The sequence below is a fragment of the Triturus cristatus genome, chromosome 1_2 (genome assembly GCF_964204655.1).
Source record: "Triturus cristatus chromosome 1_2, aTriCri1.1, whole genome shotgun sequence".
Taxonomy (NCBI): Eukaryota; Metazoa; Chordata; class Amphibia; order Caudata; family Salamandridae; genus Triturus; species Triturus cristatus.
Window position 1 is genome coordinate 63,560,113 of NC_140580.1, and position 13,039 is coordinate 63,573,151.

A 13,039-nucleotide genomic window follows, 5' to 3' on the forward strand; every position below is an offset into this window, starting at 1 on the left:
TTGGTAAGGGCATGTTTAACATTGACCTTTACATGCCCTACTAAAGTTCCATGCACCCAGCCTTATTGAGCAGTAAGGCTTACTTATGGGCAACTTCTAAAAGGAGGGTTATAGGCCTGTCAAAGGGGGTTATTTTGACCGGTCAAATTTGCAGTTTAAACCAGGCTACTTGTGGCAGGCATGGAGTTATGTTTGCCCTAATACTGCATTGGGTGGCACATTTAGTGCTGCACCCATTGGTGACATTTAAATTATAGGCCCTTGGTACCCTGTAAGTACTATATACCAGTAACGTATAGGTAGGTTAAATATGCTAATCAGGAGTATACCAATTGTGCCATGTTGAAAGGAGGAGCACACACACTCTACAACTAGTTAGCAGGGGTAAAGAGCACACAATTCTATAGCTAGCAAAAATAAGGTTCAGCAAAAAGGCATACAATTCGGGGTGATCCTGCACAAAGGGCAAATTTCTAACTTTCCCTAATTGTTCTAGGGTGCAATTCAATTCTCCTAATATGATGGAGCCAAAGAGACTATCACTTGCACCATTTTGCTGGTTATATGTTTGTGAGTCAGAAAAAATGATGGAGGTAAAAACATGACGTGTGTTGCGGGGTATATGGGCGGGAGAATGGTGGTCCCCTCCCATAGTTCCAATGTTAATCATTTCTTTGCTGTGAATTATGATCTCCAGTATCATAGATGAAGTATGGACATCCCACAAGTCTGTAGAACGAAATGATACTAGTGGCTAAATGTGGATTTATCACACTACGGTGAATAACCTGTACCATTCCTTGCATTGTAACTTGCATTGGAATTGTATATTCGTATGGATACTTCTACCTACACATTCCTCGCCCTTTGAGTCTCCTCTAGGCGCCAGACTGGATTTCAAAAGTTTAAATAGCTGTCCTGCGGAGTACCACTTCCAGTGTTAAAGGCCTTGCTAGGTGCTCCAGCAGTGGCCTCGATGATGGATCTGTCCTCGGAGTCTCTCCCACCTTCGTGGGATCCATTACAGAAAGTGACAAACTTTCCGATGTTGAAGACCCTTTTGATTGGTTATAGATGTAAGGCGCAGCAGTAGATTGCAGAGGAATTTCTTTACAGACGTTTTCCTCATTATGACTACTTTGGTCATCTTAAGGAGCTCTTAGGCTCAAAATCGGCCCCCACGCAAATGCAAAATCTAGTGCACCATGACCGTGAGAGACAGTCTTCTCCCCCGTACTGGTACACATACAGGTGACTATTTAGACCTGCAAAAGGACAGTGGTCTTTTTTAAGGTGGTGCCATTCCTTGCACCATTTGCAGCAACCTGACAAGTTTTTCTCATGTGCAGCGAGCGTAGTAGCGTCAAAGGTCTTCGAAGACAGCAGCAGCAGACCTCTTACTCCTCCTGTCTGGCTCGTCATGCCGAACTGATTTTGTTCACCCTCAGTGTGCATGTGTGGCCTGTATAGGGGCGCAGAATCTTTTTGTAAACTGGCAGTACGAACCGTTGGATCCCCAGGATTGGCAAATGAGTCCAGGCCTTTCCTTTGTAGGATTTGCCACCTCCCGCTCCACTAGTTCCCTTTGCCACTTCGGCCAGCCGTGTCCGCATACCACATCATGAGGTTCTTGCTCCTTTTAGCAGAGAAGGAAAAATGAGATCAGGCAGGGGTACTTCTACTTTTATTTTCTTGTTTCCAAGAAAGATGGAGTCTTTTTCGAATGCAGGTTCTTGGCTTTACGAACTCCCTTTGCAAGCATGAGTTAAATGTGCTTTCCCTGACATAACTTTATTTTGGGACGGTAGCTGGAAGACTGGACGTGTTCATCAACGTGTGGGACATGTATTTTCATACACGGTCCTGCAATCACATAGAAATACATGTGTTCGGTAATGGGCTCCACGCACTGTCAAGTTTTGGTCCTCCCTTTCGGCCTAACTTCGGCCTCATGTTTCTTCACGAAGGTCAAGGTGGTGGTTGTGGTGCATCTTCACAGCTCAAGGATGTTTGTGTATACGTTGTGCAAAGAATGATTATAGGGACAATCTGCACTTCTCAAGAACTGTGCTCTTGGGGATGAGCTGCTTCCATATGTAGGCCTGCCTCAGAGTAGAGATGGACGGGCACTGTGCTGTGGCTAAAATGAGGAATTCATCAGAATGGTGGTTTGACTCTGTGGTTCTGGGCATACTGAGGGCCTGACATTCTGAGCACAATGCTCTCTCTCCCGCTCCCCCTAATCTAAGTAGGCAGAGCTGAATGCTGAACATGCACAATATTTTCGGGCTGCTCTGCATTCTTTTATTGGGGGGGAGGGTGTTTCTCAAACAAACTCTACAAGTGAAAGCATGTTTAAGAAAATCTGTGGCATCAGCTTACAAGGAGTTTTCTACTTGCATGTCATGCCCATTGTTGATTTCCCCTGCACTGGTCCACCATGCCTCACTTGACAGACCAAGGCCGGGATAATCAGTGGCTGTAGCTATTGCCTAAATAGCACTGGGATACCTTACTGCAGTTTGAAGCTCCTTAGTGTGGTGATATGCTGATCTAGATCCAGTTGAGGCTCCATTGACAGAAACCTGGGGATTCCTCCACCTCAAAATGGGGCAGTGGATCTGCAATATCAAGGACAGGAGTCCACCAATTTATGGCAGAGCTCCCACTCCACCAAACTTTAAATCACCCTCTAGGTCTTCAGTCAGAGTGGTAATGGGTGACCTCCAAATTATATCTATAATGAGGCTTAAGTGATAGTGATGGTTGAACACCCTGCTTCCTGCATACAGAGGACCCATTCAACATGTTTATGTATGGACCTCATCCTCCCTTCATATGGAGGCATGATTGAAAGTGGCACTGTGTGATCACCACACTCAGTCAGTCAGAAGCCTAAGTCAGAGCACCATGACACAGAGACCTAAGTTACATGATTGTAAGTTTTCATGGTTAGTCTTTTCAAACCAAGGCCCAACTGAAAATGGTGAGTGTTTGGCCCATGCTTTCTGCATAGAGATCTACTTCAAAATGGTAAATGGTTTGTGCCAATCTCCATCCGTGCAAGGTTCTAAGTCAGATTGGAATGACTGGCCATGCTGATAGCATGCCACATATATTAAGGCCCAAGTCAGCCTGGTTAAAGGTGCGCTCTCTGTATTCGTCATATACTGATGTTTATGTCAGGATTGGTGATGGGTATGCTGTATGCTCCCCCACATACTGAGGTTTAAGTCTGAATGGTGATTGGTATTCTATGTGCCCTCCTCTTCACTCACCAATTGAATTAGATTGTTCCTTAAAAGCAATTGAAGGAAAAGATCTGTATTGGTCAGTACAGTCAGTCAGCTGCAAAAACAGGCCACCCTTCTAATAATAGATTGCAGAATGAAACCTACACTATATTTACTCTCAATGACTTTTTTTAGACTTGGGAGTCTCTAGTTGACACAGGCATGCACTTGTGACAAATAGGGACCCTCGCCTCTAGTCAGGGAAAGGGGGTACACTCCTAAAATAACCCCTGCTCACCCCCTTGGTAGCTTGGCACAAGCAGACAGGCTTATCTCAGAGGCAGTGCGTAAAGCATTTGTGAACACATACAGTAACCAAGTGACAACACTACAGATGGACACCACACAGGTTCAAAAATAAGTATTCTTTATATAGATTTACCACAACACCATTAAGCGACAAAAACACACAATACTGTTACTTTAGATGTCAGAATTTTGCTTAGTTCTCTTAAGTTCTTAGATGCAAGACTTTAAGTCAATGTACCTTTTAGATGCGACACGCAGGGCAACGAAAGTGTTGCAACGATGTTGATGCGATGAAGTTTTTGGTGCAAAGAAATAAAGACGTGAAGATCATCCAGATGCGGCACGCTTCTCTGATGTTGCGAGAAGACTCAACTCGATGCTGCAGTGGCGACACACTTTACGCGATGCAACGACAGCAGCTCCGACGGCGGCGCTTCTCCGTGGATGCGAGGTGCTTTTATTGATGCGGTGCAATGCAACAACTACGATGACTGTGATGGCGACACGCTTCTTCCTCGATGCAAGACTCTTCTCTTGATGCGGTGCAATGCGTCAGCTACGATGGCTGCGATGCCGACACACTTCTTCGGCGTTGCGAGACACTTCCTGGATGATGCGAGATGCTTCCGCTCGATGCGATGCTGCAGCGGCGACACACTTTACGAGATGCGACGACAACAGCTCCGACAGCGGCACACTTCTCCTTCTTGAGTCGCGCTCCCAGCTCCTTGCGACACGCAGTCCCTCAGAAGGCCCAACAACAGCAGCAGGCACTTCCAAAGAACTCTGGGGAGCTGGGGGGTGAAGTCTTCAGCAGGAAAGCTCTTTTCCAAGCCCTTGGAGATCCTTCACAAGTTGAGCAAAAGTACAGACAAAGTTACTTTCTCCTCTCTTTGGTAGTAGGCAACCCCTGCAGGCCAATCCCCCAGTTTCAGGGATAGTCTCTCCTCAGTTTTTTCTTGGTTCCTCTCCTCAGCAGAGTTTCTTCTTGTTTCCCAAAGTGATCTAAATTCTTGGGATCAGGGTCCCAATACTTATACCCAAAAATCCTTTGTCCTCTGAGGGCCTTTGCCTTGTTCAAACCAGTTCTGGTCAGTCCTGGAGCACTATGTTTACCTGACTCCTTCTTTCCTTGCAGAGTGCAGGACAGAGACATCAAATGCACCACAGGAGGTGGAGCTAGCATTGTGGAGGGAAGGCACAGCCCTATTCAGGTCCCAGGTACAACTTCTCCCGCCCATCTAGATGCAGATCTCTCTATTCGCCACTGGGACACCTCACCCTGTCTCCTGGAATTCCCCAGCCCTGTCACTCAAAACTCCAGACAGGGAATACACAGCCTAGCAGAGGCAGGTTTGAATGGTTAGACAAGAAAATGCCTACTTTCTAAAAGTAGAAAATATAACAGCTAAGTGCGCACTCAATTTGTTCAAAAGAAACTGTTAGTCTATTCGTATTCGCGTTATGCTGGTTTTGTGTGCAATGCCTGAGGTGGTTCTACCCTGCCACCTGTTAATGAAGACTGCAACTAGAGCGCTGTGATCTAGACAGGATATGCACTACCATAAACACTCATTAAAGGAGTGTAATTAATGCTTCATCATTGTTAATGTGTGCTTAACTGGTTCAAACATATTACAAACACTTAATGAAAACAAAACAATTTTCACATTATAATCACTGATTATCTAAAGGAGATCCGAAGAATCCAAAATGAAAAATGCTTCAACAAATGCTTCTTGTTGATGTGTTGTCTTTTATTGACACATCTGTTTTTTGCAACAAGTCCTTTTCAGAAATCCAATAAATTCTTTAGAGGAAATTAAATCAATCCCAATGCATTTCGGGTGTTACCATCACCCTTCTTCGGGGGATATCTACAAATAACAAAAGAATTCGCATTTACAATACATTACATGATTGTTTAAATTCAAATAGAAAATCTTAGTGCTTGTTGAAAATAAGTTCGAAGAATGATGAGAATAAAGAGAAGAATGGTATGTCATCTGGCAGAAGGAAAATGAATTATAAAGAGTTGTTAATGGAGCTTTCAAGATGGTTGTGAAGAAAAATAGTTGTGAAAAGAAATAGTAGAGAACCACAGAGCCCACAATGCACCAGCATGCCGCGTGCCTAGATGCGTAAAAAAGGGATCACTGTGTGAAAAGCTATATCAACTACCTTGAATTGAGTCTGTGGTGAAATAAGATATCAGTGTTGAACCGCTGATTCGAAAGTCTGACTCACGACCTATTAAGATGAAAATCGGTATAAATGTAGGCTACTCCTACGTACGTGGATTTAGGTATTAGTCATGTGACCTTAACGATGGAGACTCACCATTAATTTCCTTGTGTAAATTCAATAAAGCGCAATGCTTATTGAGGGGCAAAAACCCCAAAACAGCGTACTAGTTTCCTCGTTTAAATACGATAAAGCATGATGCCTCTTGAAGGGGCATAAATCCACTAACCGTGTGCTCGTAACTCAAGCGGTTTTCATGCCTTGTATCTCAAAGCTTGAGGGTCGGTGCCAAGGATCACTGTAAATACAATAAACGAACAAAGGGATAGAAACCTCGTTTGGTAAAAAAAACGACGTTGTTGAAATAATGCAACCCTCGGAAGGAGGTTCCTTACCTACAACCTAGGAAACGTGACTGTGTTTTCGGGAAAGACACTCTGGCGAGGAGAGATCCCAGGTGTAATAGACAGAGTGAGAGCTCGAGCATATATTCTTGTGGGAGTTTAGTAAAAGTCACGTGCAAATTAGTAAAAAGAGATGATGGGCAGAAAAACTGGAGTAGAGGAATTTAGTGTCGGCCATGTTGAAACAGTGACAATATGGTTGTATGATTTAAATAAAAAGAAAGACATGATATCTTAGCTGAAAAACAGAGAAACAAGCATCTGAATAAAGGGAATAATTGTTACACGTGTCGAATACGGTTATTCTCATATTGATTGCCATTCGCTCTGCATGAATGAATTCTGGCTTATTGAACAGTATACTATGTGTGAGTTACACACCTTAATGAAAATTTGAGTTAAATCAATACATGCAAAAAGGAAGACCAAAGATATAGTACATTGTTATAGTATGCTGTGTATGAGTTGAACACCTTAATGAAAATTTGCGTTCAATCAATAAATGCAAAAAAGAAGAAAGACCACAGATATAGTACACTATAATACACTGTTGTGTAGACAAAAACAAATTGTTAACATGTGTCAACATGACTTGAATGCATAAAAAAGAATAATAAGAAATAATACCGTATTCTTGCGATTTACAAACAATGCGACCGTGATGAATCCATGTGTTAAAGTTTTTAAGCAATAACGTGTAGACTATGTTGATGTTGCTAACTTGGTTATGTAAAACAATCTATACAAAGACAATAAATTGACCCATTTAGAAGAAGCTTGATGCTCAATATGCATAAAGTAGTAGAATGCATCTACTGCGCTGTTAAGCAAAGTGATGATTTCCACTATAAACAAGTGTGTGTGACCTGCTGTGTGGTGCTTAAGTTTCAACTTATGCATACTCAATCTCTTAATTACTTGTAGTTAGAAAAAGTTCAAGATTATTTGTCTGAGCTATATTGTTGTTAAGCGTAACCCAGAATATATGATTCTGAACATGTAAGGTAGCTTGTACATGTGACCATCGTGTGAGCAGCTGGTGGTGACTAAAGTGGGCCTGAACTTTGTGGTTCCATGGGGTTAAACTGGATATTCTAACTTGTAGGCTGGTACTCATAAGAAACAGGAAAATTCTATGCGATCATTCAAACCCTTCGGGTGCATGGTGTTCAAAGTCCTGATCCAGAAAGTTTCTCTTTGGGTGATGTGTTTTGATATATCCTTGTCTTTACTGTCATAAACTGTGGAGAAGTGTGGCTCACTGGTTAGAGTAGGCAGACCTGGAAGCAGAGGTCAGCCCGGGACCAGGGTTCAATTCCCGGCTCGGCTGGGTCTTGAGTCCATAAATTGTCCATGGACTCGATAATTCTCGCTCCAGTGCATACTCGATTCATGGGTTCACACTCTGCGACTCTGGGCAATAGCTTGCTTAATCTCCACAATGGCCCCTCGCGGCGGGATGCCTGGCTTTCACCTTGTGGATTCCCTGCTGGGTTATCTCACAGGGGAATACCAGGACGGGTTCCCTAAGCAAGCGCTTAGAGACCGGTTGGTGATTTGCGCTATATAAATATCTGCACATTTACATTTACATTTAAACTACTTCCAGGACACTGAATTTGAGTTGCGCGATGGTGTGGTGTGCTTCTTCCCAATGGTTAGCTAAAGGTGAATTGGGATTCTTGGTGCGAATTCTGCTTTTATGTTCTGTGATGCGGATACGCAAAGTTCTTTCCGTCTTGCCCACATAATGCAAGCCGCATTACATAAACGACATTTTGAGTATTGCAATTGGCCGTGAAATTGAGTTTGATGGGTTTGCCTGACCACGGGTGTGCTATGTGGGTACCTAAAATGACATTGTTGCAGTGTGAACAATTGTAACATCCCATCAAACTCAATTTCACGGCCATTTGCAATACTCAAAATGTCGTTTATGTAATACGATGCCCATGTGGCTTGCATTATGTGGGCAAGACGGAAAGAACTTTGCGTATCCGCATCACAGAACATAAAAGCAGAATTCGCACCAAGAATCCCAATTCACCTTTAGCTAACCATTGGGAAGAAGCACACCACCCCATCGCGTAACTCAAATTCAGTGTCCTGGAAGTAGTTTATGACAGTAAAGACAAGGATATATCAAAACACATCACTCAAAGAGAAACTTTCTGGATCAGGACTTTGAACACCATGCACCCGAAGGGTTTGAATGATCGCATTGAATTTTCCTGTTTCTTATGAGTACCAGCCTACAAGTTAGAATATCCAGTTTAACCCCATGGAACCACAAAGTGCAGGCCCACTTTAGTCACCACCAGCTGCTCACACGATGGTCACATGTACAAGCTACCTTACATGTTCAGAATCAAATATTCTGGGTTACGCTTAACAACAATTTAGCTCAGACAAATAAACTTGAACTTTTTCAAACTACAAGTAATTAAGAGATTGAGTATGCATAAGTTTAAACTTAAGCACCACACAGCAGGTCACACACACACTTGTTTATAGTGGAAATCATCACTTTGCTTAACAGCGCAGTAGATGCATTCTACTACTTTATGCATATTGAGCATCAAGCTTCTTCTAAATGGGTCAATTTATTGTCTTTGTATAGATTGTTTTACATAACCAAGTTAGCAACATCAACATAGTCTACACGTTATTGCTTAAAAACTTTAACACATGGATTCATCACGATCGCATTGTTTGTAAATCGCAAGAATACGGTATTATTTCCTATTATTCTTGTTTATGCATTCAAGTCATGTTGACACATGTTAACAATTTGTTTTTGTCTACACAACAGTGTATTATAATGTACTATATCTGTGGTCTTTCTTCTTTTTTGCATTTATTGATTGAACGCAAATTTTCATTAAGGTGTTCAACTCATACACAGCATACTATAACAATGTACTATATCTTTGGTCTTCCTTTTTGCATGTATTGATTTAACTCAAATTTTCATTAAGGTGTGTAACTCACACATAGTATACTGTTCAATAAGCCAGAATTCATTCATGCAGAGCGAATGGCAATCAATATGAGAATAACCGTATTCGACACGTGTAACAATTATTCCATTTATTCAGATGCTTGTTTCTCTGTTTTTCAGCTAAGATATCATGTCTTTCTTTTTATTTAAATCATACAACCATATTGTCACTGTTTCAACATGGCCGAAACTAAATTCCTCTACTCCAGTTTTTCTGCCCATCATCTCTTTTTACTAATTTGCACGTGACTTTTACTAAACTCCCACGATAATATATGCTTGAGCTCTCACTCTGTCTATTACACCTGGGATCTCTCCTCACCAGAGTGTCTTTCCCGAAAACACAGTCACGTTTCCTAGGTTGTAGGTAAGGAACCTCCTTCCGAGGGTTGCATTATTTCAACAACGTCGCTTTTTTTACCAAACGAGGTTTCTATACCTTTGTTCGTTTATTGTATTTACAGTGATCCTTGGCACCTACCCTCAAGCTTTGAGATACAAGGCATGAAAACCGCTTGAGTTACGAGCACATGGTTACTGGATTTATACCCCTTCAAGAGGCATCATGCTTTATCGTATTTAAACGAAGAAACTAGTACGCTGTTTTGGGGTTTTTGCCCCTCAATAAGCATTACGCTTTATTGAATTTACACGAGGAAATTAATGGTGCGTCTCCATCGTTAAGGTCACATGACTAATACCTAAATCCACGTACGTAGGAGTAGCCTACATTTATACCGATTTTCATCTAAACAGGTCGCGAGTCAGACTTTCGAATCAGCGGTTCAACACTGATATCTTATTTCACCACAGACTCAATTCAAGGTAGTTGATATAGCTTTTCACACAGTGATCCCTTTTTTACGCATCTAGGCACGCGGCATGCTGGTGCATTGTGGGCTCTGTGGTTCTCTACTATTTCTTTTCACAACTATTTTTCTTCACAACCATCTTGAAAGCTCCATTAACAACTCTTTATAATTCATTTTCCTCCTGCCAGATGACATACCATTCTTCTCTTTATTCTCATCATTCTTCGAACTTGTTTTCAACAAGCACTAAGATTTTCTATTTGAATTTAAACAATCGTGTAATGTATTGTAAATGCGAATTCTTTTGTTATTTGTAGATATCCCCCGAAGAAGGGTGATGGTAACACCCGAAATGCATTGGGATTGATTTAATTTCCTCTAAAGAATTTATTGGATTTCTGAAAAGGACTTGTTGCAAAAGACAGATGTGTCAATAAAAGACAACACATCAACAAGAAGCATTTGTTGAAGCATTTTTCATTTTGGATTCTTCGGATCTCCTTTAGATAATCAGTGATTATAATGTGAAAATTGTTTTGTTTTCATTAAGTGTTTGTAATATGTTTGAACCAGTTAAGCACACATTAACAATGATGAAGCATTAATTACACTCCTTTAATGAGTTTTTATGGTAGTGCATATCCTGTCTAGATCACAGCGCTCTAGTTGCAGTCTTCTACTTTCTAAAAGTGGCATTTTCAAACACAGAATGTTAAAACCAACTTAACTAAAAGATGTATTTTATCATTCTGAGTTCAGGCATACTAAATTTGAATTTCTACCATGTTCCCTGAGTCAGTTAAGATTATAAGATGTAATAACCAAACTGCCCATTCTTGCCTATGGAGAACAGGTAGCCTTGCAATAGTGAAAAATGAAGATGGCTGTAATTCACTATTAGAACATGCCACACACACCAGGGCATGTCCTACCTTATCCTTACAATGCACCCTGCCCTTGAGCCTACCATAGGGGTGTCTGATATGAAGAAAAGGGAAGGTTTAGGGACTGGCAAGTGGGTGCACTTGCCCAGTCAGCATGACAGTACCAGACTGCACGCAGGCTCTGCAATTTCAGACCTTAGACACATTTTTACAGGCTGCTTCTCTGGGTGGCACAACCAGTGCTGCAAGCCCACCAGCAGCAATTGGATTTACAAGCCCGGGGCACTCCTGGTGCACTGTACTAGGGTCTGACAGGTAAACCAAACCAACCAATCATGGAATCACAAATCATACATTAATTTACAATAGAGAGCCCTTGCACTGTGGCACTGGACAGCAGTGGCACAGTGCCCTGAGCAACTAACACCAGCAAAAATACATGAGGCAACAGCGAAAAAATGGAAGGGAGACCCACGCCAAGGTGCCAGGTCTAACAACTTTGATTAACAAATCTACGTATGGTTCATGTGAAATCACTGCTAAGCAGAGTCCATAAGTGTAGCATGTTTACTATGGAAATAAAAAGATAGTATTTAATTATATCCTGTAATATTCTAAATTGTGGTTATGTGTATTTATTTGCAGGTGATATACATTCGAATTCAGATGTGTCCTTCTTACTAAACCAAGATAAAACCCAATACCTGCTGGGACCTGTGGACTCGGGCAGAAGGGAAAGCAACAATTGTCTTGTCACAGGTCAGAAAGCATAGAAGGGAGACCTGTTTACTGTTTAAACAATGTCTAACTTTGAGACTTATCATGTGCTTTACTCGGAAATCTTTCATGACATGTAAAGAAAAAGGATGGCGTTCTGGAGAGTATGGGGCCAACAATAGTTTGTAAAATAAAAGAAACATGGTATGAATATTTTTAATTCTTCAAGATGGGAGAAATTATGCATGCCATACCTGAATCAAAAGCTTTTGAGATCGAGACGCTAGATTGGTCCAAAAAAATGAATCCTCTAATGTATGTAGAAGTGAACTAATGTACCCAAAAGGACAACTTCATGGTTTGATATTGCTCGCTGATAGAATTCTGAAATGTTTTAATTCTTGTCCAGGACTGTGCCCATTCAGGCCCTGGTGTGTTAGGGCTGATGAAGCAGACACTGATTGAAAACGAAATTCTGACAAGTAATCTATATTGTGTTGGGGTGGGTTCTACATACAACGGTAAGTTCCGTGCAGCATTGTAAGTGGTCCATCTGCCCCCTGTGTAGTCCACAGTTCTTTTTATGTGTTTACACCCATTTTATTTTACTTTTGCTTCTAAGCGCTTTGGCAGCTTGGAAAAGTGCATGTTTCACAACATTTTTAAAAGTCTTCCATGTAAAGTGACATGAGAATGCATTATGTCATGTGGCTTGCGAGTAGAAGGGACCTCATAATATACAGTCAGTGCATACTGTATTGTATTTCTCTGTTAGGATTGTACTACAAAAACAAAGTAGCATTCTTTGTAAGCAACATGGAAGACTTGTTTTTCGCTACTTTAATATTTTTTATATTCCCTTCTTTTATATTTGTAAGCGGTTTTATTTGGGCTCCCTTGGCAAAACGAAGTGTACAATATGTAAAACTTCATGTTGTGCTGTTAATTTCATTATCTGCCATTAAACTTGCATTGGCACAAATGGTGGGAGCAAAAGGTCTGCCTACACCAACGCTAGATCACAGGCAGACACTTTGATAAAATGCATAATTTGGTACCTGATTTTTTACAAACTTAATTTCCGGAACTCAGTTCTGAAGTAGTAGAAATAAGGTCCTTTTATCCAGAACTTATATTGAAATGCTTATTGGTCATCTGAAAATGCCCAATGTAAGCTGACCTGTCCTTTAGGAAGTCCAGCAAAGCCTTAGTGCTCTTTATTATCACTGGGATGTGATAGTTGTCCACTTAAAGAGAGGAAACAAGGTTGCGCATATGTTTGCTTGATCAGGTCAACAGAAGCCATCCCCTCTAATGCCACTTGCAAACTCAGCTAAGGATCATTTTATATGAGGGGAGCTCACCAGCAAAAGAGAGAACTGTCACTATACCCAGTTATCCCAACATGGGATGTATGGGAGCGGCAAACACCGTG

The 13,039-nt window shown here is 41.4% G+C and overlaps 1 protein-coding gene across 3 annotated transcripts in view; it reads left to right on the forward strand.

The window, feature by feature from the left end:
• LOC146866795 (zinc finger protein 181-like) overlaps window positions 1-13,039 on the forward strand; it is a 182,615-nt gene that overhangs the window by 75,483 nt on the left and 94,093 nt on the right. For 2 of the 3 annotated variants that reach the window (XM_085601438.1, XM_085601446.1), the window contains exon 4: window positions 11,533-11,646. The exons of the other annotated variant lie outside the window; for it this stretch is intronic. In XM_085601438.1, coding sequence (XP_085457564.1) covers window positions 11,533-11,646 — 114 coding nt within the window. The remainder of the gene's footprint in view (window positions 1-11,532; window positions 11,647-13,039) is intronic. 3 annotated transcript variants of the gene reach the window in all.